This window comes from Lontra canadensis, unplaced genomic scaffold (genome assembly GCF_010015895.1).
Source record: "Lontra canadensis isolate GAN:19392208 unplaced genomic scaffold, GSC_riverotter_1.0 scaffold3, whole genome shotgun sequence".
Taxonomy (NCBI): domain Eukaryota; kingdom Metazoa; phylum Chordata; class Mammalia; order Carnivora; family Mustelidae; genus Lontra; species Lontra canadensis.
The window spans coordinates 31,702,814-31,728,911 of record NW_022630997.1 but is presented as its reverse complement, the minus strand read 5'-3'; the positions used below and the strand labels follow the sequence as shown (position 1 = coordinate 31,728,911).

Genomic DNA, 26,098 nt, shown 5'->3' with positions numbered 1-26,098 from the left:
AGACAACTGGAGGGCTCCCAGCATCAGGCCAGAACAGAAAGGACTAAGGAACCACACTCTGAGCCCAAACACCTCCCCTTCTTGCCCAAGGGTAGATGGAGCTAGAGGGAGCCAGTGGGAGGCGAATGGACACCCCAACCTTCCTTGGCATGGCCTTAGAATCCTTGCTGGATGGTTTAAGCCTCTGCTTCCTTCCCTAGTACCAATCCCTGACACAGGACCTTTAGCTCTGGGATGCTGGGAAAGCTTCCTCCACTGCTGGGAGAGCCTGGCTAAGCCCCACTGACCCTAGGCCTTCCACTGCAGTAGAAGCTGGGCGCCCCTGGGACACTGCCTCTTCCTCTTCCTTTGAGGCCCCTACTCCACTGTGGCGTATCAGAACAGGGCAGGCAGGCCATGGGAGGGAAGACAATGGCCTCACCCAGTCAGCAACATGGTAACTTGGCACGGTAAGTCTGCACACCCCCCTCATCTGGGACACTGGCTGTCTGAGGCTCATTCTACCTCCATACCCTCTGGAAAGGAACATACATGCTTCCGGATCCACTCAGGAGCTCAGGGGTGGGTGCTTAGCTCAGAGCCCTGGAGAAGATAGTTTCTTATCCTTTGACTCTGCCCAGCACCTGGGTCCATCGGGAACATTGGAAGGAAGGCAGGAAACCAGGGGCTGGGGGGCAGGGACATATTAGCAGGGGTTCACTTCTCTAGCATCCCCATCAATGACCCATTTGCCCTGGGGACCCATGGTCCCCAGTGGTATCTGAAAGATGTAGGGAGAGACGAAGGATGTGTTCAGTAAGGTATTCTTGAGTTTAAAAAAAAAAAAAAGTGGGGGGGCAGGTTGTTCACTGACAAATGAAACTGGGAAACACTGGATGAGACAAAGTTGAACGTGCTGCTTAACTCCAGTTGTTGGAACTTTTAGCTCTTCAAGGGGAGAATCCAAGGACAGCATTTCCTGAGGGCAACGAACTGGGGCACTTTCCCCCCTTCACTGAGGTCCCATGGTTCCTGGGTCACAAGTGGGAAAAGGCTGCTTTAGGCCCCTTGGCAGCTAACTCAGTGGGAAGAAGGCAACAGGAATTCTGTAAAGAGATGTCTGTGTGCGTGTGTTTTTTTGGGGGGGCACCCTGGAGCACCCAGAAACCTGAGACTTGGCAGCTCCTTCCAGCAATGCGGGAAGGGGAATGGGGAGGAGGTCAGTGGTTTGAGGCTGTGCCCCAGAAGGTCAGAAGGTTGAGGGAGAGGGGTAGCTCTGACCACCTCATCTGTCTTCCTCTCTCCTGCTACTGCCCCCTCTAGCCCTGGCCCCACCCTGGAAGTCTCTCCCCAGGTAGTAAAGGTTTTCTGTGTGTCTCTCTGGCAAGCTGGTGATTTTCCTCCCTCTCTCCTAAGGTGATAGCACTAGCAATGGGCTGTATTGCTCTCACCAGGCTCACAAACACTCAGCCCCCATGGAGCCGCTTCTTCCCTGCAAAGACTGCCATGGTCTTTCCTTTACAGCCTCTGGCAACTCCGGGACGACTTCTGTCAGGTTTCCTCCTCACAGAAGCTCCTGAAGATGGGGGAGACAGCCTGCCAGGACTGCAGGCTCCAGGGCCTGGGTAGGACTGTGCTTCTCGCTGCTAACTCCTCCCCCCCTTGGTTCCAGGCCCCAGGCCTCTGCCTACAGTCCCGCCAAGGCGACCTCTCCAGCACCTGCCACTCATACATACAATGAGGCCTCAGCTGCCCCTGCGCCCAAGCCCCGGGTTGTCACCACCGCCAGCATCCGGCCTTCTGTCTACCAGCCAGGTGAGAGGCAGAATGGAGGGGAGGCTGTCAGGCTGGATGTGGCTTCTAGGCTACATCCCCAAAAGGTTGGTGGCCAGTGAGGCCCTGCCAAGGAGGCTCAGCCCTCCTTCCTCCAAATGTGGGGCAGAATCCTATGGAGCCTGCCTCTGGCCCTGGGCAGACAGGTATGCCATGCCAGCCAGGGATGGAGCCGCCCAGCTCTCAGGAAGATCCTGGTCCTGGCTGGGGATTTCCAGGCTCAAAGTGAAGGAAGAGAGCTTGTTTCTCCAGGAGTGTGGGTCTGGTTCAAGCTGGAAGACAGGCAGGTATAATGAAAATGCTGTGGGCTCTGGACAGACCTACTGAATCATGCTGTGACCTGGGGCAAGCTGCTCATCCTGTCTGGTCTTTGGTTTCCTCAGCTGAGGCAGGGTAGTGGAGGCCCAGAGAGCACCCGTGATCAGCAACAGAATGGCTGGCACAGGGTCAGCGGGCCGCAGAGCTCACTCGGCTATCTGTTCCATCGCTCTGGTCCCCGCCCTTTCACAGTGATGAGGACTCAGCGCTATGTCTCCTCTTCCCTTGGTAAAGTTTGTCCTGCTCCCCAGAGCCTGCGGGCAATTCTCAGTTTTGCACCTCACCGCCCGCCCCCTGCCTACCTGCCCCCTGCCTGCCCCCCTGCTCAGTGAAGCTGAGGGCTCTTTAGCCGCCATCTCCCTGGGCTGGGGGAAGGTCCTGTGTGCCCTGGTCTAGTGGTTATGTCCACAGGAGGGCTTTGGGCATCTACAGCCGTCCAGGGCTGACATCACCATCCCCTCCTTCCATCTGGATTCTGACTCTGAACTCGAGGAGGGCAGGGCTGTGGAGATTTTCTTCACTGTCTCCCCAGCACCTGACTCAGGCCTGGCACGGAGGAGGAGCTCAGCGAAGGTAGTAGATGAAGGAATAAATGAATGAATGAATGCTGGTAAGGACTTTAAGCCAGGGGTAAGGAATGGCATGGAGAGAGGCGGTGACCTGTGCACTCTGGTGACTGAACACAGGGGTCATGGGTCACAATGGTTCCCATGGCGGGCCCATGCCAGTTCCATGGATGGCTGAGATAGGATTTGAGGTGGGTACACACTTTTCATTTAAAGCATTATACTTTCAACATTTTCTCTTCACAGCCATCGTGACCATAAAAATTCTAGCAATAATGACATTTTCCACTTGTAATAATATCCAAACTGTTCCCCTCCCCCTTCCAAGTTATTACACCCACACCTTTTTCACACATGGGAACCGTGATGGGGTGAGGAAGTTAAGGACATGTTTGGGAAAGAATCGGGTAGCTAACTCTAAGGGGATGGGAGGGGGCTTCTCTTTATCACCCAAGAGAGGCAGAGTTGGCCAAGAAGTCATGAGGTCGAGTCCCTACTGGGGAGTAAATCCTGTTAAGGAAAAGGAGAAACGCAGAGAGGATCCTGCATGGGCGGTTAGGGGAGGTCAGACAGGGACTGAGCAGAAAGGGCCTGGCTGTGTGGAGCTAGGCTTGAGGTGCAGCGCCGCCGAGGAGCCGTCATCAGCCCTCCTCCTGTAAAGCTCGCTCTGCCGGCGGGGTTGAGTGTGGACGGCAGAAGCCGCTTCAGCATCTGGCAGGCCCCGGTGCGGGGGTCGCTCTGCCTCCTCCAAGGCACAGCCCTTCGTCTCCGCAGCCTGAGTTCCCCGCTCTGAAAAATGGGCGCGCAGCTGTGTAGACCTCGTATTCTGGGGACGAAATGAAGCACCCAGCCGAGTACTTGGCACACTGGAAGCGCCCTTCCCTGTCCTTTCAGACGCAGGGACACAAAGTTCTGAGGTTAGAATCCACAGGATTAGGGAGCAATTCGGAGCTGGCTGCCGTGGCGAAGCTCTCCGGGGGAGCTGGAGGACGCGGCTGCCCTGCGCAGACCGGGACCACGGCGGGCAGGGTGGAAAGGGGTTTGGGGCAGCCGCGGCCGGCTGAGGCGAGGCTCTGTCCGCGCGCCAGGAGCGCATTTCCGTCCCGGCCCGGGCTCCCTTGCCAGGCGGGTCCTCCCGGCACCTTCCGGGGCGGACCCGGGCTTCGGCGCCCCCGCTCCGGGCGCCGGCTCTCCTCCGCAGGTCCGCCAGGGGGCGGCACGGCTCCGGGGGCGCCCGCCGCCTGGCCCCCAGCCCGGCGCCCCTCTGCTCCATCCCGGGCTGGGGCCCAGGCGGGCGAGACGTGCCGGAGCCCCGGGCGGCGGCCTCCCTGCGCGGCGTTCCCAGGCGGTGCAGACGTTAACTCATGCCTGCCCGCGGGGAAGGAGGCGACCGGCCTCCGCCCCTCTCCCGGGGAGGCTGGGCGGCTGGCAGGCGGCCCGGGGAGAAGCAGGGAACGCGGGCCCGAGCCGCTCCCGTCCTCCGCGGACCCAGGCCGGGCCGCAGCTCCCCCGCGGGACTCCTCTGGGCCGAGGGTGACGTTCGCAGCCCGCTGCCATCGGTGGCGCCGGGGCTGGGCGGCCGCTCCCCGGAGCACCTGGGGCCCGGGAGGCGGCCGGGGAGGCCTCGCCGTGGGCGGAGGGGCCTAGAGCGGGCCGGGGGAGGCCACGTCGGCCCGCGGGCCAGGCGGGGGCCTGCGCTCGCGGGGAGCCGGGCCGACCTGGAATGAGTCAGAAATCACCTTGTTTAATTACACATTCCCGAGGCCGCCAAGTGCGATAGGGGCCTTTTGAACTTGCCAATTAGAGATGAAATATCACCTTCTAATTTAGACGGGCTTAATTCCGTCAAGCAGAAATAGCAACAGCCCCGGGCTCGGAGATGGGATATCAGGTCTCCCTCCTGGCACGTGTGGGGTGGCGCGGCCAGAGCCAGGAGGAAGGGCGCAGAGGGAAGGGGACAGGGAAGCCGCCGCTCCTCGCGCTCCCACTCTCACCCTGCTAGAGTTGGGGGACGCGGTGTGGAAGTGGGGAGCTGCCGGCCTGCGCCTCGGGAAACGGAAGGTCCCTAGGGCAGCCCCCCGGGGTCCAGATTCTGGCAGGCCTCTGACCTGCTGAGACTTTCCCCAGGGCTTAGAAGACGGGGCTGGATCAGGGAGTCTGGAAGGCCTTCCGGAGGAGGGAAGAGAACATCTGCCAGGCAGAGGGAATGGGGTTTGTGTTGCTGGAGGGAAGCACGAAAAGTGGGCAAGGGCCCGAGTTGGAAGGGGCGTGCTAAAGCCTGTTTGGCTGCTTAGGGAGTGGTTAAGCAGGGGATCTGGAGTTGAGTCCGGCTGCCCGAGCTCCCTAACTTTGCAGTAATCACTTAGACTCACCAAGCTTCAGTTCTCCACCTGTAAAATGGGCTAGAAAATATTCTCTGCCTCTCTGGCTTGCAGTGAGATTTACATGCATTAATACACGTAAAGAGCCGGCCTGGGAAAGCAATCTGTACCAGGTAGCCACTGTGCTGATGAGTGCAGCACCGTCCAATAAAAATAAATTTTCTAGTTAGCCACATTTTTAAAGGAAAAGGAAGCAGGTGAAAATAATGTTACCACATTTTATTTATCAGTATATTCAAAACATCATTTCAATATATATTCAATATAAAATAATGATTAATGAGATATTTATATTCTTTTCTTGTGCTAAGCCCTGAAATCTGGTGTGTATTTTACATTTATAGCACTTCTCAATTTGGATTAGCCACATTTCAAGTGCTTACTGCCTCCTAGGGCTGTGCACTGGCACAGGATTAGGGCTTTGTTCTTAATCCCTTTCAGCAGAGATTCCCCCACTTTAGAAAAAAAAAAGCAGGGGGCAAAATCTTGCTTAGAACCCCATTATATATAATAGAGAGGGATGAAGCTGCTCTGAAGATCTGCTAGATGACCTCTCCGCACACCCCTCCCTGGTGGCATTCCCCTCATCACCCCTGCCCCAGCACTTTGAGACGCTCTGCTCTGGGCACTTGGCTGCTATGCAGGGTTGTTAGGAAGGGGGGCAACACACAGAATCTGGGCTTCACAGATTTGCACAGTGCATGCATCGTGTCTCCCCAGGAGGTCCCCACCACTCCTTTTGAGGCAGACAGGGGCATCATACTTTCTACCACTGGTGATAGACTCAGTCCCAGGTTATCTGATTTCAGGGCATCACATCTCCCTTCCCCACCCGCAACATCCCACAGTTTCCCTAGACGGGTTCCCTCAGGTGACCATCAGGCAGTAAGCTGAGCTGACAGTTCACCCAGACCCTGAGACCCAGAAGTCACCACCCTCACTAACGTGAAATGATGCATGCACTGTGCCAGGCACTAGGCTGAACACTTTATTTTTCTTGTCCCCTTGAAACCTCATAACCACCCTGTGAGGCACTAAGAATTATTAATGCCATTTTTAAAAAAGGACATTCAGGCCCAGAGACGGTAAGGAACTTGTCCAAGGACACACAGCCAGGATGTAGTAGTGCTGGGACTTGAACCTAGAGCTCTCAATGGCTATGCTACATGCCAGAGCATGGGACCTCCTTCAAGTTGATAGTTACTCCTCAATGACGTGGTGCACCAAGATTTTCTGGAATTAGACTTGTATTCTTTACAGAGGCAGCTTGGGGTAATAGAATGGTTTTGGACACTCACTCTGCCACTTACTGGCTCTGTCTGAGCCTCAGTGACCTCAACTATAAAGAGGACTAAACCAGATGACTTGTTATGTGCCAAGCCTGCTCCCTTAGTAAGTGAGAAGAAGATTGATTCCTTTTGGAGAGGGTTTTACTTTTAGGAGCCAGCATCACTCCCAACATGGCTCCAAGGCAGGGCTGTGGAGGATTTTACCCCTTCCCCTTTCAATAACACAGGCCTGCTCCCTCCCTCCCAGCACTGGGGTTCCTGTGTTACCCAGCACTGAGGGGCCAATCATCTGGGAGTAGAACAATAGAATTGGAACAGCATGCCACAGGCCACCCAAGGTGGGCCCGGAGAACCAGCGGGGAGAGACCAAAGGCCAGGTGGGGAACTTTAGCCCTGAGGAAGACCTTCCTTTCTGGGCTGGAAGACGAGGGGGGCTGTGTCAGCACCCCTCAACGTAGTCCATCCACCTAAGCAGGCTCAGAAATGGAGGCAGGCTGCCCCAACTTGCTTCCCAGGATGGGAGGAATGAGGCCTCTTTCCAGAGGCACAGACTGTGAGCTGAGGTGAGGCTTCTGGAGCCTCCCTGGCTAGAAGATGAAGCCGGCTGGAATGTGTGTGCAGGATCCCCAGCGGGAGGGCCGCAGAACTTGGAGACCTAGGTTTTGAGAGTCTGTGCCTCAGAAGGCTTTGGGTGAGCAGCTGCCGTGCCCCTTTGTGTTGTCTCCGAAAAAGGGTTTTAGCTCAGGGAGAGCTGGAGGAAGTGGTTCTGGAATTGAGACGGTGTATTCTCTTGCATTCTTTCATGGTAATTTCACGTGCTCTCAGACATACTGTGTTTCCCCCGAAGTGGTGTAGGGGAGCATGGGCCTTCCAGAGTCAGCCACAGACTGAGGGAGCAGCGAGACCTGGGCCGTGTCTCCCCAATATCTCTGCCCAGGTTCCCTCTGAACGGCTCTCTCAAGAGACCCCCACCCCAATCAAACCAAGGGGGAATTTCCCCCAGCAAATGAAGCGACCGTGTTTTTTAAGAAAATGATTGTAGCTAAATGTGAAACCTGAACCCAAAAACCCAATTGCCCCATCATCTACTTTGTCCCCAAGCCTGGACTAGGGCCAAGTTCAGCAAACACATGTGAGAGAGGCATTGTGGATGTCAAATCCCTGGTCAGAGTGCAGCTGAAAGCATCTTCCAGTCAAGGCCAAGTTTGACCCCCTCCTACCCCCTTCCCGGCCCCGGGGACCCAGATAGGAGGCTTGCCTGGCACGCCTGCCACCCCCATTCCCTGTCTTTTGCAGGCTTCTGGAAGCCCAGGCCTGGCTGGGCCCCACCCCACACAGCTGCAGATATTTATAGCTCTGTCCCTTTCCCAGCCCTGTCCAGGCTCCCGAGGGCTCTGCTCTGGTTGCTCTTTATCTCCCTTGGCTACTTGCTGCAAACTCAAATCTGGGGCATCAAGAAGTTCAGGAACATGTCTTCCATCAAAATTGGAACTGCTCTAATATTAAAGTCACCTTTTACAGTTTTCTGGCTGGGCATGGGGGAAATTGGGGGAAATGAATCCCTGATACATTTTTCTTTGGCTGTTTTTGGCTTTGCAGTGCCGGTGTCCACGTACAGCCCATCCCCAGGGGCCAATTATAGTCCAGCCCCCTACACCCCCTCGCCTGCCCCCACCTACTCCCCTTCCCCGGCTCCAAGCTACACCCCCTCACCAGCCCCAAGCTATAACCCTGCCCCCTCAGCGGCCTACAGCGGGGGCCCTGTGGAGTCTGCCAGCCGTCCCCCATGGGTGTCAGATGACAGCTTCTCTCAGAAGTTTGCCCCTGGCAAGAGTACCACCTCCATCAGCAAGCAAACCCTGCCCCGAGGGACCCCTGCCTACACCCCTGCGGGGCCCCAAGCGTCTCCCCTGGCCAGGGGCATCGTTCAGCGGGCTGAGCGTTTCCCAGCCAGCAGCCGGACTCCGCTCTGTGGCCACTGTAATAACGTCATCAGGTATGGTCCCGCTGTGCCATGGAGCTGGCGCTCTGGGAGCCTGAGCGGGGGCGGGGGGTGCTTGTGCACCATCTGAACCCTGTGGTGGGTCAGGGGGTGAGAGGGAGGGCGGGGATAGGGAGAAGGCTTTCTACTGGGCAGCCTCAGGCTCCTCTGGCTTGCCACCTAGTCTGACCCTCTTTGAGCTTTGGCTTCCATACCTATGAGACAGCCACTTCCCTCAGGAGTCAGGAGAATTCCATGAGGTAAGTGAATGAAGCTCCCAGCATGGTGCCTGGTGCCAGGACCTCCCCCTTGGGCTAAGGCCGGGTTCTGGGAATCACAGGTCTTGTTGTTGGGTTTATTGGGCGTGTTGCAAGCTGGCTGACAGGGCTAGTTTTGACCCAGCTTTAGTTTAGGGTTCCTTCTGGGTCTTTCCACAGACAGGCCAGTGCTGCTCAGGGCTTTGGTGGGTATCTGCCACCCTAAAAGGAAAACAAGTCATTTCATGGATGTAGGTGACACTTGTTTGGACATAGTGTGTTTACAGGATATGTGTGTTGGGGAGGAGGGCGTATACATGCAATAAATATACTTTTACTTAAAAACAAAGTAACACATGCTCATTAGAGAATAATTAGAGAGTTCAGAAAAGTAAAAATTAAGATGTACAACATTTCGTCATAGTCCCACTGCTCTGACTGCCAACCTGGATCTGCGCTACCCTAGCTGTACTAGCACTATGGCCTTGAACCACTTACCTCTCTGTGCCTCAGTTTCCTAATCTGAAAGTGGGCACCATAGTCCTACTTCTTAGGATTGTTGTAAGCACCAAACAAGTTGATACACGCATTTCTTCTTAAATAGTGCCAGGCACAGAGTCAACACTCCGTAAACGTCAGCCATTGGCATGGTGGTCTTGGCTCTTCTTGTTACAACTGACTGGATAGCCTATAATACGCTTTCCTCGTCCCCTGCCGGTAGATATTTGAGTTGCTTCCCTGTTTCTCTTTAGTGTTATTGACGCAACAATGAATACCTTTTTGTGTAGAGTTTAGCTGAATTTCACATTAGTTCAGTAGAAGGGTTACAAAAGTGTTGGGGGTTCTGAAGCCCTGGGCCTTGAGCTTTTGGGCCCGCCTTAAGACGCCATTCTCTGCTTCCCCAGGGGCCCCTTCCTGGTAGCCATGGGCCGTTCCTGGCACCCAGAAGAGTTCAACTGTGCCTACTGCAAGACCTCCCTGGCGGACGTGTGCTTTGTAGAGGAACAAAACAGTGTGTACTGCGAGCGCTGTTACGAGCAGTTCTTTGCCCCAGTCTGTGCCAAGTGCAACACCAAAATCATGGGGGTAAGTCCTCTGACTCTTGTCTCTTCCCCAACCAATCTCTCTCCCTCTCCAAGATTGTGGGGTCCCATTAAGAAGCCAAGAAGTGGCTGCTAACAGAGAAAGAACAACTATCTCTCCTACAAGGGACTTGGTTTGCCACCAGTGAACCAGGGAGCAAATGAACTTGGAGAGAGAGAGAGGATGACTTGTCTGGACCACACAGCTTGAAGTGTCGGTGGAGCTTCTGCAAAGCAAGTTCTCGCTTCATAGACTGACCTTGCCATGCACCCACATGGGGCCTTGACCCTTGCATGCTCCTTCGGTAAAGCGACGTAATCCGCAGCTTTGATGGGAGGGTTCAGAATCACAGACAATGTAACCACCTCTCTGATGATTTTGACACAGAACATGGCACCCAGCAGGTGCTACCTGAGTGCGAACACCTCTGCCTCCTTCCCTGGGCCTTTCCTCAGTACGTCCAAGGCCCACCTCCTGAGCTCTTCTGCCCTGCTCCCTGTTGGGGTGCTCCAGCAGTAGCTAGGGCCCAGTGAGGAAGAGGGGGCCCAACTTCCTCTTTGTCCTGAACCTTTGTGACCTGAGCAGAGGCTCTTTCCCCTAGGAAGTGATGCATGCGCTGAAACAGACATGGCACACCACCTGTTTTGTCTGCGCAGCTTGCAAAAAACCCTTCGGGAACAGCCTCTTCCACATGGAAGATGGGGAGCCCTACTGTGAGAAAGGTAGGACCACTATGCTATGGAGGGGGGCCCACGGTCTGGGAGAAAGGGGCAGGTACAGGAAAGTCCTGCCTGTGTCCATTCACATGGAACCATCAGGAGTCTCCAAATGACAGAGTCATACTTTCCTGGGTGGGGGCTGGGTCGATAGCCTTTTAAAAAGTTTTTTATACATTCGATCTCTGTTCCCTTCCCTGCACCAAATATGTGGTTCACAGGCTGGCATCTTGTAACCACTTGGGAAACCTTTCAGATGAGTTTGATCTGGAGTCTGAAAAGGCTTTGGCTTTGGACTTTGTCTTCGGTTCTATTCCAGGCTCCACCTTGGGCTGGCTTTGTAACCCTGAGCGAGTGTTTAAACTTGTCTGAGCTCACTTCCCTCATCTATACAAAGGGACATATGAACACCGGCCTCACTAGCAGGTGTTTAACCAGAGAAAATGTGTAAAGAATCAAACATGTGTAAGTCCCTTTCCCTGCTCCTCTGATGTTCCTTCAGAATCCTGTGACCCCCGCCCCGTCTGAATTCAGAGTTTCTCTGTTCCTCAAAATGCTACATTTTACCTTGGAACTTGGAGTAAATTATAAATTTTGAAGACAAAGCACTCTATTAGAGAATCAGGTGTCCTAGCTAATTAGCCACTTCCTCACTCATTTATTTATAGACTACTTCTCTTTTTCTTTAAAGATTTATTTATTTATTTTAGAGAGAGAGAATACATGCACGAGTAGGGGGAGAAGTAGAGGAGGAGGGGGAGGAGTGGAGGAGAAGGGGGGGGAGAGAGAGGAACAAGTGGACTCCTTGGGGGATCCAGACGTGGGGCTCGATCTCATGATTCTGAGATCATGACCTGAGCCAAAATCAAGAGTCAGGGGTGCCTGTGTGGCTCAGATGGTTAAGTGTCTGCTTTTGGCTCAGGTCATGATCCCAGGGTCCTGGGATGGAGCCCAACATCGGCTTCCTGCTCAGCAGGGAGCCTGCTTCTCTACTGTTCCCCCTGTTTGTGCTCTCTCACTCTCTGTCAAATAAATAAATAAAATCTTAAAAAAAAAATTGAGAGTCAGATGCTCAACTGACTGAGCCACCCAGGGGCTCCCATAGACTGCCTTTTTCAGAAAAGGATTTGAGGCATTGTCCAACAAAGTTACCATAGATAGGAAGGTTAAGGTCATAGAACTAGCACCAAATAGAAGAAGGAAAAGCAAGCATGTTGATTATGAAGAATAACAGAGCAACAGTGAATGAGCAGCAAGTCTGAGGGCAAAAAGAGAAACACAGTAAGTTAGTATACTTTAAAATCAGAAAGGAGAAAACATTCCAGTTCCTCCAGAGGAAAAGCAAAGCTAACTAAAACTATTCTCCCCTGACAACAGATTATGAAAGAAAAATTTCTTGAGTTCTTATATATGGGTGAGATCTCTTCCCAGCTCTTATTAATTGAATGATTTAGTTACTTGGTCACTCCATGCCTCAGTTTCCATATCTGTAAAAGGGAGAAGATAAGCATCTCTTTTCCTTTCTTGTGAGTGTATAATGATAATTGTTAGATAATTAGCAGATAATTGATAGATGTGTGTTCGTGCCAGTACAAATTGCTATTACTGGGGCACTTGGGTGGCTCAGTCGATTAAGCATCTGACTCTTGGTTTCAGCTCAGGTCATGATCTCAGGGTCATGAGATGGAGCCCCATGTCAGGCTGATCACCTGGGGATCACCTGGGAAACTTTAAAGATATAGAAGATCAGTTCCCAGATGTTCAGATGCAGAATTTCATCACCCTACCCCCACCCGTATGATTCTATATTCAGTTAAGTTTGAGAATCGAGGCATGATCCTAAGACCAGCAATATCAGGATCACAGAAACACAGATCTTTGGGCCCCACCCCAGATGCGCCGAATCAGAAACTCTGAGGGGGTGGGGTCCAGCAGTCTGTGTTTTAGGGAACCTTCAAGATGATTCTAATGTTTGAAGATCCACGGCTCTCTGAAAGCACTAAGCCCTTTTTCAACAGAAAGTAACTGTGATTTGATGGATAGAAACCCTTTTACAATAGCAATAAAATCCATTAAATACAGGGTACAAATTCAACTTGGGGCATAAGAGAGTTAGTCAAAGAAAATTATAAAGACCTAATAGAAGAAATAAAGTAAGAAATAAATACATGAGGAACTAGATTATATTCATGGTGGGAAAGGCCCATGCACAAACTTAATTGTAATTATATTCTCTTTTTTTTTTTTTTTTTGATAAATGATGAAATACGTGAACTTTTAAAAAAATGTATTAGGGTCAAGACCAGTGCTACCAAATTTTAAAACAAGGTGGCAGTTCCCCAGATCATACAAAATCAAGTATAAAACAGAAAAAACAATCAGCAGGCAAGACTAGACATTCTAGGGGTGCCTGGGTGGCTCAGTTGTTAAGCATCTGCCTTCAGCTCAAGTCATGATCCCAGGGTCCTGGAATTGAACCCTGCATCAGGTTCCCTGCTCCGCAGGAAAGCCTGTTCCTTTTCCACTCCCCCTGCTGTGTTCCCTCTCTCACTGACTGTGTCTCTCTATGTCAAAAAAATAAATAAAATCTTAAAAAAAAAAGACTAGACATTCTATTATAAGAGTTTAATGTTAGGCTGCACAGCAAAAGAAGGAATCAGTATTTAGTAAGGTTTTCTTAACCATTTCTTTGTTTTTCCATTTATCATTCATCCATCAAATCTGTGCCAATTCCTCTGAAAGACACTGAGCATTAGGAGTGGGTCTCTGCCCTCAAAAACCTCAAGCGGACACATCATCCTGGGATATGCCAACTCATAAATGGATAGTTAAGAGATATTGACTGAATGAATGAATGGAGTGAGAAGGCAGGGAAGCCCAAGAGAAGCTCTCAGGAAGGCCATCTCATCTCTCTTGGTTAGGGTGGAGGATGAGGATTTCCCAGAAGGAAGTCCTGGCCCACAGGATCACAGGTAGACAAAGTGGGGAGGGTTTTCCAAGCCCAGGATCTGGTTCATACACAGGCATGAGGTAGATGAGAGAGTCCAGGGCAGGAGGAAACTATAAGGTATAAGGAGAGAGAAGGCAGAAGTGGGATTCAGGGCTTGCCCTCCCACGGAGATGGGGTAGCCTATGGCCCTGTTTCTCACCCACATGACTTCCTACAGAGCACGGAGTGAACCATAAACCTGCTCTAAACTTGTAGAGGAACCAGAATGATGTTTTTAGTTCTGGTGAGAAATTAAGGGTTCTGTCAGAGATGGGCTTCACAGACCATGACACAGAGAACAGCATTTGCATGACAAACCATAATTAAACACAAAAGGGGAAACCGTACATTGGAAAATATATCCAAGAGATATAACTTATCAAAGCTCAATGGCAAAGAGATAAGGAGACCACGTGAAGTCATGGAAAGAGGATGAACTTTGGAGTCCATGAGGCGGGCTCCTTCCTGCCAGGTGACGGAAACTCAACAGCCAGTTTCCTCATCTTTAAAGTGGGAATAATATTTCTTTACAAAGCTGCTGGGAAGATTACACAGGAAACTTAGAAAAGCACTAGTATTGGACTGGTGCTGAGTAGGCGCTGGACTCACGTTTCCTTCTCTCCTTCCGTCATTTATAAAGACATGCAAGTAAGAGCCAAGATTTTTGAGTTTTTGTGCCAAGTACATTCACATACGTTATCTTACTGAATCGGTACAACAACCCCACGACTTAGGTCCTGTAGTTACTTCCTTTCTATATAGGAGAAAATAGAGACATTGAGAAGTTAGGTGACTTGCCCCAAGTAGGAACAATTCCCAAACAGAGCTTGAACTTGAGCTCAGTGCTTTTGTTCTTCAGAACCCAAGTACATAACCCCCCATGGCACACTGCCTCTCAGCATGTGGTCTAAGACGGGGAGCAGGCATGCTGTCCACAAGCAGAAACATGGAAGTTGCAAGGAGAAGCCAACTGTGGCAGAGCTGTGGAGAGACAAGTACACTTGTAGGGGAATGAAGGCTTCGTAAGAGACATCAAACATCTCTCAAAGAATCTGGAAGAGTTCTCCACTGAGGACAGTAGACCTGCTTGCCCCCGGGGCCCAGATGAGACAGTTGGAGCTGGGACCCAGCCTGCTCAGCTGTGTGTCTCAGCTGTATGACTCTGGCGAGCCTCGGTTTCCTTATCCACAAAATAAAACACACATAAAACAGAAAAATAATTATAGTTCAATCTTGGAGGGGTTTTTTGAAGATTGAGTTCATTCATTGATTTGTTGATTCACTGGTTCATCTATTCCCTCATTCAACCCACATGTATGTGTTGGGTACTAACTCGTGTGCCAGGCACTGTGTTGAGGGTGGCAAGAAAACTAGTACATACAAATCCACAGACCATGACATTGAGATTCTAGTAAAGAATACCATCTATGCGAGAATACTTGGTGAACTATAAAGCATTATACAAGCAATACATGGTATTATTATCTCTTTGGTGAGGCAGGGAGGGGGACACATCTTAACATAGTAGCTCAGATATTGTTTCCAGTAGTAAAAATTTGTTATCAGCACAAATGCCCAATGAGAGAAGAATTGCCAAGCAAAGAACATACTATATAACTCCTAAAAATGTTAAGAGCTCTCCTTTCAAGCTATCTGGAAATATGATTTTTTTCTTCTTTTTGGGATTGGTCTGTTTGGGCTGTAAAAGCAGAGGAGAAAATCACCCTGTAGAAAGTTAATGACCGATGTGGAGAGTGTTTGCAAATCAAACCAGCACAGAGTGATAACTAAGCCTGAATCCATAGACCACCTGTGCAAATTATTGAAAAGAAAAAAAACCACAATCATATAGCTGAGCATTTTGTCTGCAAGACAACAAGTAAACCAGTTAGATCATACCCACTGCCCCCGCTCAGTGATTTGTGGTGTGATGTCATTGTTATGGCATCAGGTTGGTGTGTCCAGGATGCTTCTCCCAGCCTGCCTGGATGCCTGGTCCTCATTCTGCCTTTCATTTCAGACTACGTCAATCTGTTCAGCACCAAGTGTCATGGCTGTGATTTCCCCGTGGAGGCCGGTGACAAGTTTATTGAAGCCCTGGGACACACCTGGCATGATACCTGCTTCATCTGCGCAGTATGTGATTAGCTGGGGCTGGGGGTTCTGACTTTCTGAGAAGGGGCGAGAGGGACCCAGTGGGGCCAGGTGATCAACTGTCTACATCCCTTTCAACTCTGGTGCTCTGATAGTCTGATCATTTTTAAAAGCTGGCAAGTACCATGGTGTCTGGATATGTCACAGTCAAGCCAAGTTTATTACTAATAATTACTTCTAAACCAGTGTGGCTTTTGTTACTCTCCATTTCACTAAGGAAAAGAGTACTCTCCCAGGATCTGTCATACCAGCAGCTTGCCTCACTAGCAATGCTCTCCATCATTGGAAGCAGTGAATAATAAAGCAGGGGGGTTTCCTCTGATTATAAGTTGCTTTAAATGTGATGAAGTGTTTCAAGGATTTTCCCCAAAATTTGCACCAAGAAACACTAGTTTGGAGTTTTTTGACTCATTCTATGAAAGGCTGAGATAGGGCTTCTTTTGATAGACTCTTTAGGAATCGGGGCTATCATTTTATTTTCTAAATGGTCTTGTTCTTGATACATAGTTGCCAGAGATAAGCCCTACATAACTGTTAACCATGTGCCATCTATTTCTTCCAAACAGCCAAGTGGTTTTTCCCATGAAATTGGCATTTTCCTTATGAGGGCTTCGGGTTGGGGAGGGGACACAGCAATGAGTTCACTGACATTAAGACTCTGCCTTACATCTAGGAAATATTCATCCCTGAGAAAGGCCTGTGATGTGAGTCTGCAATTGACTGAATTTATTTGGGAAAATTAATGTGCTGCTACCACTTTTGTTTTGTTTTGTTCTGTGTTTTGTTTTGTTTTGTTTTACAAGTGCTGCTCAAGGTAAAGTGTGGCCATGTGTCAAATATCCATGCAGTTTCCACTTGAACCATTTTTGATAGGCTTATAATAGAGGAAACACACATCATAAAGTTTACAGCAACACACGTCAGTGTCTACACCACTCCCACACTCCACGGTGCGTGGAGTGCACTGTGTTGACTCTGAGTGTGAGTTTGCCAGGTCTGCTGTAACAATGGACCAAAACCCGGTGGCTTCAACAACTGAAATAGACTGTCTCATAGCTTTGGATGCTAGAAGTCCACAGAGGGGCTGTGCGTTCTCCCTGAGCTTTGGGCGGTTCCCAGCAATCCTTGGTGTTTTTTTGAATCGTAGTGGCAGAACTTCAGTCTCGGGCTCCGTGGTCCCCTGGCAGCCTGCCCTATGTGTGTCTGTGTTTCTGCATGGCACCCTCTTCTGTGTGTGTCTGTCTCTATGTGCTTCTCCTTTTCTTTTTTTTTTTTTAAGGTTTTTATTTCTTTATTGGAGAGAGTGAGACAGGGATAGTGAGAGAGAGCAGGAGCAGGGAAGAGAGGGAGAAACAGGCTACCTGCTGAGTGGGGAGGCCCGGTGCGGGACTCAAGCCCAAGACTCTAGGATCATGACCTGAGCTGAAGGCATTCGCTTAACCAGCTGAGGCACCCAGGCACCCAGCTTCTCCTTTTCTTATAAGAACACTGGTCCTATTGGATTAATGACCTCATCTTAACTTACACCTTAATTATATCTGCAAAGATCCTGCTTCCAAAGAAGGTCATTGGTGTGTCCCTGTGCCAAGTAGATTGAAGGTACAGGGAGTATCTTCCAGCATATGAATTCGGGGGAGGAAACAACACAATTCAATCTAAACACTCCAATTTTCTAGCTTTTGGAATAGATTTTCTAATTGCCTTTTAGGGTCCTTTGAGTACATCAGGTCCTTCCCTCTGAAAAGGGACAGCGATGTGAATATACTGGCTTTCCGGTTGTCTCCCACAGAGCCATGGCTCAGCAAGGCACATAGGGCCCTCTGACCCCTGCATTCAAGCCGTGGCTTGTCTAATCCTAAGACACTGCCTGCAAGTCTGGTTGCCCAACTTCTAGAAGGACCCAAGAGACTTGGAGAAGGTCCAGGGCAGACTGTGGCACAGAAGGCCTGTTCTCTAAGGGCGGGCTGATGAGAGGTGTGTGTCACATGGAGAGGGTACCATGGAAAAGGTGAGCATGGGTCTGCTCCCTTGAGCTCACTGAGTTTGGCTGAGAGTCACAGTGGCACAAATCCCAAAGAGAGAGAGCAGAAGAAGCAATAAAGCATAGGGTTGTTCAGGCCAAGATTATAAATAAGTTCTGGCAAGGTGTGAGAGACCCATAGCACTGCGAAAGGGTCTATGCAGAGAAACCAGGCAAGTCCTGTCCTTTGGAGAATTGGCATGGTGAATCATCATGTCTTCCTCCAAAGTGGCCCTGTGTGGCACTCACTGCCCTGTTAAGATACAGTGAAGTGGAACATGGTTTTGGTTTTAATTTTTGGAAAGCAATCTTTTGATTGGAAAACTGATGGTTGGGGGGGGGAAGGGAGTCCTTTTCCATCACTTTTTATTTCTTTTTTTTTTTTTAAGATTATATTTATTTGTCAGAGAAAGAGCACAGTAGGGAGAGCAGCAGGTAGAGGGAGAAACAGACTCCTGCTGAACAAGGAGTCAGATGCGGGACTCGATCCTAGGACCCTGGGATGCTTAACTGGCTGAGCCACCAGGCATCCCATCATCACTTTATATTTCTAAATCCTCTTTGATGCGTATATTTTCTTATAATAATTAAAAAAAACCTAGTAAGAAAGGAAAATCAGAACTAGCTCTCCCAGCTGATGAGCTGTTTTCCCGTCAGTTAGATCTCAGGAGAACACATAACTTTAGGCGAATTCAGTTTACCAAATATTGCTTGAGTTTGGAGGACATAAGAGTATCCCACGGGGCGCCTGGGTGGCTCAGTGGGTTAAGCCTCTGCCTTCAGCTAGGGTCATGATCTCAGGGTCCTGGGATTGAGCCCTGCATAGGGCTCTCTGCTCAGTGGGGACCCTGCTTCCCCCCTCTCTCTGCCTGCCTCTCTGCCTACTTGTGATCTCTCTCTCTGTCAGATAAATAAATAAAATAATCTAAAAAAAAAAAAAGAAAAAAAAAGTATCCCAGAACAAATCTCTACCTTCAAGGAGTTTGGAATCTTGAAAGGAAACAAAGTTGAAATTTATAAGCGATTAAAGAATAGAACAAGATAGCCTCTCTAAAGTCCCAAGCACATGAATTGATGGCTGAGATGGGGCCCCGAGTTGGTTCATTCAGTTAAGTGTCCAACTCTTGCTTTCAGCTTGGGTCATCTCAGGGTCTTGAGATGGAGCCCTGTATCGGGGTCTGTGGTGAGCATGGAGTCTGCTTAAGATTACCTTTTCCTCTTCCTCTGCCCCTTGCTACTTGTTCTCTCTTTCTAAAAAAATAAAAATAAAAATAAATAATAATAATAAAATGATGGTTGAGAAGGGCTGTGTGGGTTGGGGTGAGGGGTTAAGCTCCTATCTGGCTTTGGCACTTGAGTTCCAATGGAAAAGATATGGGGCCTATCTTTAGTGGTAGTGGATAAAGTGGCCCCTCTTTTCCTTTAAGTCTTGTTGGGTCTCCAACCCTTCCCCACTGGTGTGGGTATCAGGAGGGGAAGGCAGCAGTCCTAGTGGCTCCTTCAGCTGGCCGATGTCCTTGTCTCCCAGCACCATCCATGACTCCTTCCCACACAGACTCCAACCCACCAAGTGCCTTGATGACACTTGACCATGGAGCCTGGGGCTTGAACCATCCCTGTTGTGCCTGAGTAGTCTGGAGACCTCTACCAGGAAGCCACCATGTATCCCACATAGAGTGTCTTAGCCCAGGACACTGAACACAACCTTTCTGTGACATTTTCTGCCCTCAGCTCCATCTTATCAATGAGCCACCCCTGAGGATCTGGCCCTTGCTCACTTCTGGGCCTTTAGTCTCCCAATATACTCTCCAACTTATCCCACAGTTCTCACAAGTAACCAGCACTGTCCCAGACTAGGCAGAGCCCCAGATGTTGACAGGCAGCTCCTTGACAACTCACTCCAGAGCTGCCTTTCTATCTCCATGAAACCCATCCTCACTGTTGGATCTTGGGCTTGTCTCCACATCTTCACCAGCAGCTTGAGGCCACCCCAAGAGCCTGGTTACACTCAACATCACTGCCTCCACCTGGGATGTTTCTGGTCACTTTTTTACACCATTGTTTCCTAGGGCCCATTGTCAGCCTGTGTAATCCTGAGTATTACATTCTCAACTGGCCCACGAGGGACCACTGTGATGCTGCTTTTCTTTCCAGCTGTCTTCGAGTGGTCGCATGCTCACTGAGCTAAGCTCATCTCAAGAGGATGATTTCTCTATCTTCATGCCTTCTGTATATGGGAACTCTACCTGCTGCCCTTCTCCTCCTCCTTCTTCTCTTTTAGTGGGGGGACAGGCAGAGAGAGAGAGAGAGAGAAAGAGAGAGGGAGGGAGAATCTTAAGGAGGCTCCACACCCAGTGTGGAGTTCAACATGGGGCTTGATCTCATGACCCTGAGATCATGACATGACATGAAATCAAGAGTTGGATGCTTCACCAACTGAGCCATCCAGGCGCCCCTACTTGCATGTCTTCTGATGTCCATGTCCTGGGTGTGATGCCTACTTCTTCTGTTCAGTGCTGTCTATGACCCTGGGGCCCATCCCAGCCAAACTGACTTCCCAGCTAACTCTGACACCTTGGCCTATTGCCCACCCAGGGCCAGCCTATGTATTGGTAGTCCAATAAACTTGGAGGATACCTCAATACAAGTCCTGTAAGCCCAGAACAATTTTAAGTAAGCATAGCCCCTCTCTGCAGTGTGGTGAGTGGAAGATGAGCTAGAGCTGGAGTCTTGCAGACCTGGACACCAAGTTCCAGCTCTACAACTTGCTAGGTCTCTGACTTAAACGACACACTTAGCTCTGTGAACTGCAGTTTTCCCTTATGAAATGGGGACAAGTCATACCTTCCTATAACTTTTTGTGGGGATTAAATGAGATCACGTGTATACAGTGTCTGGCCTCCTGCTTCACCCACAGTAGCCTCAACATACGTGACTGAGCTTTCTTCTCTCTGTGATGTCTCCATCTTCAAACTGCACTCATATGTTGTCATCATGGGGACATATCAGTTTGCCTCTTTTTTCTTTCATATAATGTCTCCCTGCAACGCTTTTCCGTATTGGATTGATTGTTTTCATGGTGACATTCCATTGGAGAATGTACTGTAGGAATCTACTTAGTCATCTTCCTATAGAGAGGCATTTTGGTGATTTTCAGTTTTGGCTTGAGCACACATTGTTCCTTGCAATAGTTTCTGCAGGATGAACCCCTCCCAGGTGGTACTGGGCAGGCACATCTTTACAGTTCCTCTCTGGTATTGTCACACCCCCTACACAAGGCTGAGCTGATTCACCAAGCTGTGTCCTTAGCAATGCATGAGTAGGCATTGTTGAGTGTTGATTGGTACTTTTTTTTTTTTTTGGTCTTTTTGCTTTTTAGCTAGTCTTCTAAGGTTAAAGGTAACATGTGATTGAAGGTTTTTTTGTTTGTTTTATTTATTTTGTTAGACTAATAGATACCTAGGGGTCTCTCATGGAGGCTTTAATTTATTTTTCCTTTAAATATTAGTGAGGATAATCTTTTCTGATATGTTTTGTTAGTTTCCTAAAGGTATTTTCTTGGATGTTAATCACCCCCGTGGATATTGACTCATGGTTTTGTACTGGTTTCTTGTAAACTTTGGATAGCATTGATGGATCATCTTCATGTTGTGTATTTTTTGTGTGTTCCATCTCATTTCATTTGAGATTAGTTCTGTGTTCCTTTTTGGGAGTCTTAAATGTTATGTAGTTCGACTGTCTACTCTGCTTACATCATTAAGCATTTGTGGTGGGGAGAGCTAGGCCCTGCCTCATGCCTGTCTGTCCTCTGTCCCAGGTCTGCCACGTGAATCTGGAGGGGCAGCCTTTCTACTCCAAGAAGGACAGACCCCTGTGCAAGAAGCACGCACACGCCATCAACGTGTAGGGAGCCCGGAGCGTCTGATGCGGACAGGCCGGGAGCCACTCCTGCCGCTGGCAACAAAGGATTCAAGGAGGCTGATGTTTCTTTTGGGGGAAAGGGGGAAGACAGGAAGCTACTGAGCCCTTTTGAAGTGTAATTTTAGTCCTTCCTTCTGCACACAGATCGTGTATTTGCATAGTTCAGACTAGAAGCCAAATGAAGATTCCTCAACCAAGCTAGTAATTAATCCAAGGCTGGAGTGGTAATTCAAATGTTCAGAACAGAATTCCAAGAACTCCAAAGTGAAAAACAAAAAAAGTCATGTTCTCGAAGTGACACCCTTCCCTGAGGTCACCAGAGCAGGGACAGAGCTCAGGGTGCTGTTGGAGACTCTGGAGCGTGCTGTGGAGTTCTCTAGAGCTTGTCTGGCAAGCAGACCCAAGTGCCAAACAGTACTCGCTGTGGGGTATTTTTAGAGCCATAGCTGAGGGCTTGTTAGCTGAGACCGATTGGGCTTTCCTCGCCAAAAAAGGAAGTGTTATTCCGTTACTAGCGTCACGGAGCCACCTCTGCGCATCAGACTTCAGACCTGGAACAGAGTTGAGCGTTCCGAGGGAGTCCAGGCGTCTAGGAGGTGCCTTCTGGGAGCCGCGGGGCGGTTGACAGGGCTTTAGGAAGGGCTCTGGCTCACGTCTAAGACATCCTATGTCCCCAGAAGGTTGAGCTCCTTTTTGAATTGTGATGCGAAAGTGGAATTGGGTTTTTCCAGTTTTGCTTTGCTGTGTGTGAGAGGAGATTTTAAAGTGACTCTGGGTTGCGTCTAGCCTTTGTTTTGCTTTATAAAGTTCGTGAGCATGAATGTCCAGGCTTATGCATGTTTTTCTCTCCCAATCCTGGGACGGCTCACTTATGAAGTCTTCCTCAGCACCCCTCCCCCCAACAGGCATGATGACCTGTGGACAAGAAGAGAGAGACGGTGTCTGAAACAGGATGGCAGACTAGGCTGGGAATATGCCCGAACTCTGCATGGGGAGAGGAGCCTTACTTTCTGCCAGCCTCAGTAAGAATGCCGGTGTTGGCAGGACCTCCCACCTCAGACCTGCACCAGGCTTCTCAAGGGTTCCTTTCAATGCAGTGCACTGATTACGTGCCGGGGTGTCGACTGTTGGGAGGAGAAGAGGGACTGATACGGTACTCATTTGCCATTCGGGCCCATAGTTTGACAATGGATGAGCTGAGTTGATCTAGAACTTGTTTAAGTACTTATTGAAATAGTCTTGGGTCTTCAAACTTCTTTGAACATTAGTGATAGTTTGAGTTAAGTAAGCATTTTAAAGCTGTTAGGTGACAAAAAGAGAAGCTTAGTTTCTGAGCCTGGAAATGGTACATTCTCTTTCCCTTCCGGAAGCACTGTTATTATGCTCATGGAACAAGGCATGGAAGCAGGCAGTCTGAGGAGGAGTTTTTCACTTGAACACAATAGTTAGGCACTCTTCCAACTCACTGCTACTCTCTCCTCACTCCTGTTTTGGATTTTTCTCTTTGCATGTTTTACGAGAATACATTAGAACATTTTTTTTCTTCCGAGAACTGAGGCTTCCAGGGGACTGTCTTTCTCCCTGAGTGTGTTCCTTCTCCTTGAGGGAGAAAGAAGCAGCAGGATGCGGCCCTAGCAGGAGGCCCGTGTTTTTTTCCAAGGGTGAAGCTGTGTCTCGTACATAATTGTGCTCTTGCCACCGGGCCCTTCTTTACCTGTGGTGCAGTAAGAAAGTGAATCTTAAGTACCAAACCGTAGAATCTGCTGGGAGTGACTGGAGATTTTTCAGGAGTCGCAAACAAGTGGAGCATTCTGTTATTTTTGGAAAGTTCAAATATATAGGTATAAGGAGGTTGTTGGTTGTACAGAAAATCTCTAGACAGGTTTTCTCTTAAAGCAAAAATGAAAACAAAAACACGTTTTCAGGGACTGGTCTAGAGGAAAGGAAAAACAGTTCCCAAGGGTTAAGTTTCCAAAAATATCTTTTAAAAGGGGTTAGGCGCAAATGGATGCGCACATGCTTGTGCGATCATTAAAAAAGTACATGATCATTAAAAAAGAAAAGTGAAGCATCTCAAAGAAGGACTTCATCATGGTCATTTACTGAATCGGTTTTTCTACATCTCAGAGAGAGCGAGTGTCGATTCTGAGGGACTCTTTAATTTACCAAAACACACACACAAAAACCATTTTAAAGGTAGTAGGAGAAGAGGATAGTTTTGAATATGGGGTTCCCTCGGTGTTTGCAAGTTTGGCGTAGCTTTGAGGATAAGATTGTATCTATTTCAAGTTAACATCAGGACTGTCCTAGGACACCAAACAATTTCTAATAGTTCCTGGTGGGGAGTACACTTTGGATCTATAGTTCTGGTGTCCTCATTTTTGACGTTTATTTAACACTTATAAACACTTATAAACTTTTTGCAATGGAGTGATTTATGTCTGCAGTGTTTGTGTTAGGAATCTAGCTTTTATAATGTTAGCTTTTCAACTCAGGTACTTTTGCTTTGGGATTTTTTTTTTTTCCAAGATTTCAAAAGTGGAAAGTAGTGTGATAGAGGTGTGCACAAAAATATTTTGCATGTTTGTTTGGTTTGGGTTTTTTGTTGTTGTTTTTTTGCCTGTGTGAGTTCTACTTTTTAGCACAATAAAACCTAAAAAAGGATGAGCAAATACAGATTTTTCTGTGTAAAGTTTTTTCACATGACACCAAAACTAGATTATTTCCATACAAATGAAAAAAAAAGTTTAAGGCAAAACAAAATGTCCTACGGAGAAGAAGCTCGAATAACTCACTTGCTCTGTTGGGTGTGTGGTCCAACAGCAGTTTAATTGCTTTGTTTAAACAGACAAGGATATGTGAATAGTACAAATGTTTTGCATACAAAGGGAATTTACCAGGTAAATAATAAAGTGAAGACCAGGCTTTGCCTTTTCTTTTTGGAAAAGTTTATTTATTTAGCTACTAGGTGATTAAATATTTCGGATTTATTTATTTTTATTCTGTTCTAAATGGCTTCATTTCCAGAAAAGTTGGTATATTTTCTTCCATGTCTTTCGTTTTGAAATAAGCTCAGAGAAAAACCCTCTCATGGCACTTTTTTTCTTTTTTAGTAAGGAAGGCCCTTCTGAGGATACTATGCTTAACGAAACCAATTCCCTCTTTGTTAAGGTATTCTGTTTCCAGGCATTACTTGAAAAGAAAGAGAAAATGTTTATAATTTATTTTATTTTTTTAGTACCTCAATCAGATTTTGAAAGAGCTGTGCGATTGCAAGAAGGAATAAGATATTATTTTAGCACTTTTCAAAGCTGTAGCAATTTAGATTGGGGAAAGAGAAAAAAAAAAGGAGTCTCATAGAGTCATAGAATGTAAAGTTGGAAGGAATCTAAGAAATCCCCTGGGCACTTTCCAGATGTGGAAACCGAGAAAGGGGAAATAGCTTCCCAGTACATTCGGTTGTCTGGGGAAGCAGCTGGGGGCCATGCACTAAACATGGACTTTGACATGTTAAGACCAGGGCTTAGATCAAGGTGATCTAATATCATCAGGGTGATACTGGCAGACCAACTCTCATCCCTCCTGAGAGTGAAGGTACTGATACCTGCCTCACAGGTGTTTTGAGAGCTAAATGCAATAGCTTTTGTTAGAAATTACAACACAAATGTTAGTGACCATTATCACCAATGGAGTAGGTGAGAACTGAGCCCAAGGTCCTCACTCTTCCTTGATTTTCTTTTCTTTTCTTTTTTTTTTTAATTTGTTTTCAGCGTAACAGTATTCATTATTTTTGCACCACATTCCTTGATTTTCTTAACTCCTTGAATGTGTTCATTCAGAAAAAAATGCTTTGGGAAAACTTGAAGCAAGAATAAATATTACACAAGGAGCTGGGAAATATGAACCACCTGGATGAGAATTTGGTAGAATTACCTTGTGGTAGAATTTCTGCCCTTTTCACAGAAGAAAAATTGTTTATTCATTTGTTCATTCATTCATTCTTTCAACCGATATTTATTGAGCACCTGCTCTATTCAGGCGCTGGTCTGGACACTGGGAAAATAATAGTAAATAAAACAAACAAAAACCACTCTTCTCATGGAACTTAGATTCTAGGGGTTTGGAATCTGCAAAACAAGATAATAACTAACTTATGTTGGACTAGTTCTGAAGCGAAACAGTTGACTATTGGAAGCCGCTCTACAGGCTAACCACTGGCATTCATCCGGACTCAGGCTCCTTCATGACAAAGATGTGGCACGAAGAACAGGTTCTGGATCAAATCATAGGAAAGGGCTGCATACGCTGTTCATTCTAGAGAGTCACGGTATACATACGTGAACTGCATGAGTGCCCAGTCCCCAGGAAAGAAACTTGCTTCATTTAATTTAGCACAGAATGTGGAATTCCAATTTTGAAAACACCTCTTAAAGTTTGGGTTTAGGCTTTCCAGGTTCTAGCTTTCCCAGGACAATCCTGACCACGTTAAGAATTTTTCTCCATGTTCCACTCACACACTTCAATCATCTCAACAACTTGGGCAATGTATGTTTCTGTTGTTTTTGAACAGATTTAATTTTCAGAGCAGTTTTAGGTTCACAGCAAAATGGA

At 48.3% G+C, this 26,098-nt stretch overlaps 1 protein-coding gene across 7 annotated transcripts in view; it reads left to right on the top strand.

Moving 5' to 3' along the window:
- Positions 1-22,270, top strand: part of LDB3 (LIM domain binding 3) — a 59,439-nt gene extending 37,169 nt beyond the window's left edge. For all 7 annotated transcript variants that reach the window (XM_032838327.1, XM_032838366.1, XM_032838344.1 and 4 more), the window contains 6 exons: positions 1,652-1,794; positions 7,966-8,362; positions 9,510-9,690; positions 10,289-10,409; positions 15,413-15,528; positions 21,384-22,270. In XM_032838327.1, coding sequence (XP_032694218.1) covers positions 1,652-1,794; positions 7,966-8,362; positions 9,510-9,690; positions 10,289-10,409; positions 15,413-15,528; positions 21,384-21,473 — 1,048 coding nt within the window. In that variant the 3' untranslated portion in view covers positions 21,474-22,270. The remainder of the gene's footprint in view (positions 1-1,651; positions 1,795-7,965; positions 8,363-9,509; positions 9,691-10,288; positions 10,410-15,412; positions 15,529-21,383) is intronic.
- The last annotated feature ends 3,828 nt before the right edge of the window (positions 22,271-26,098 follow it).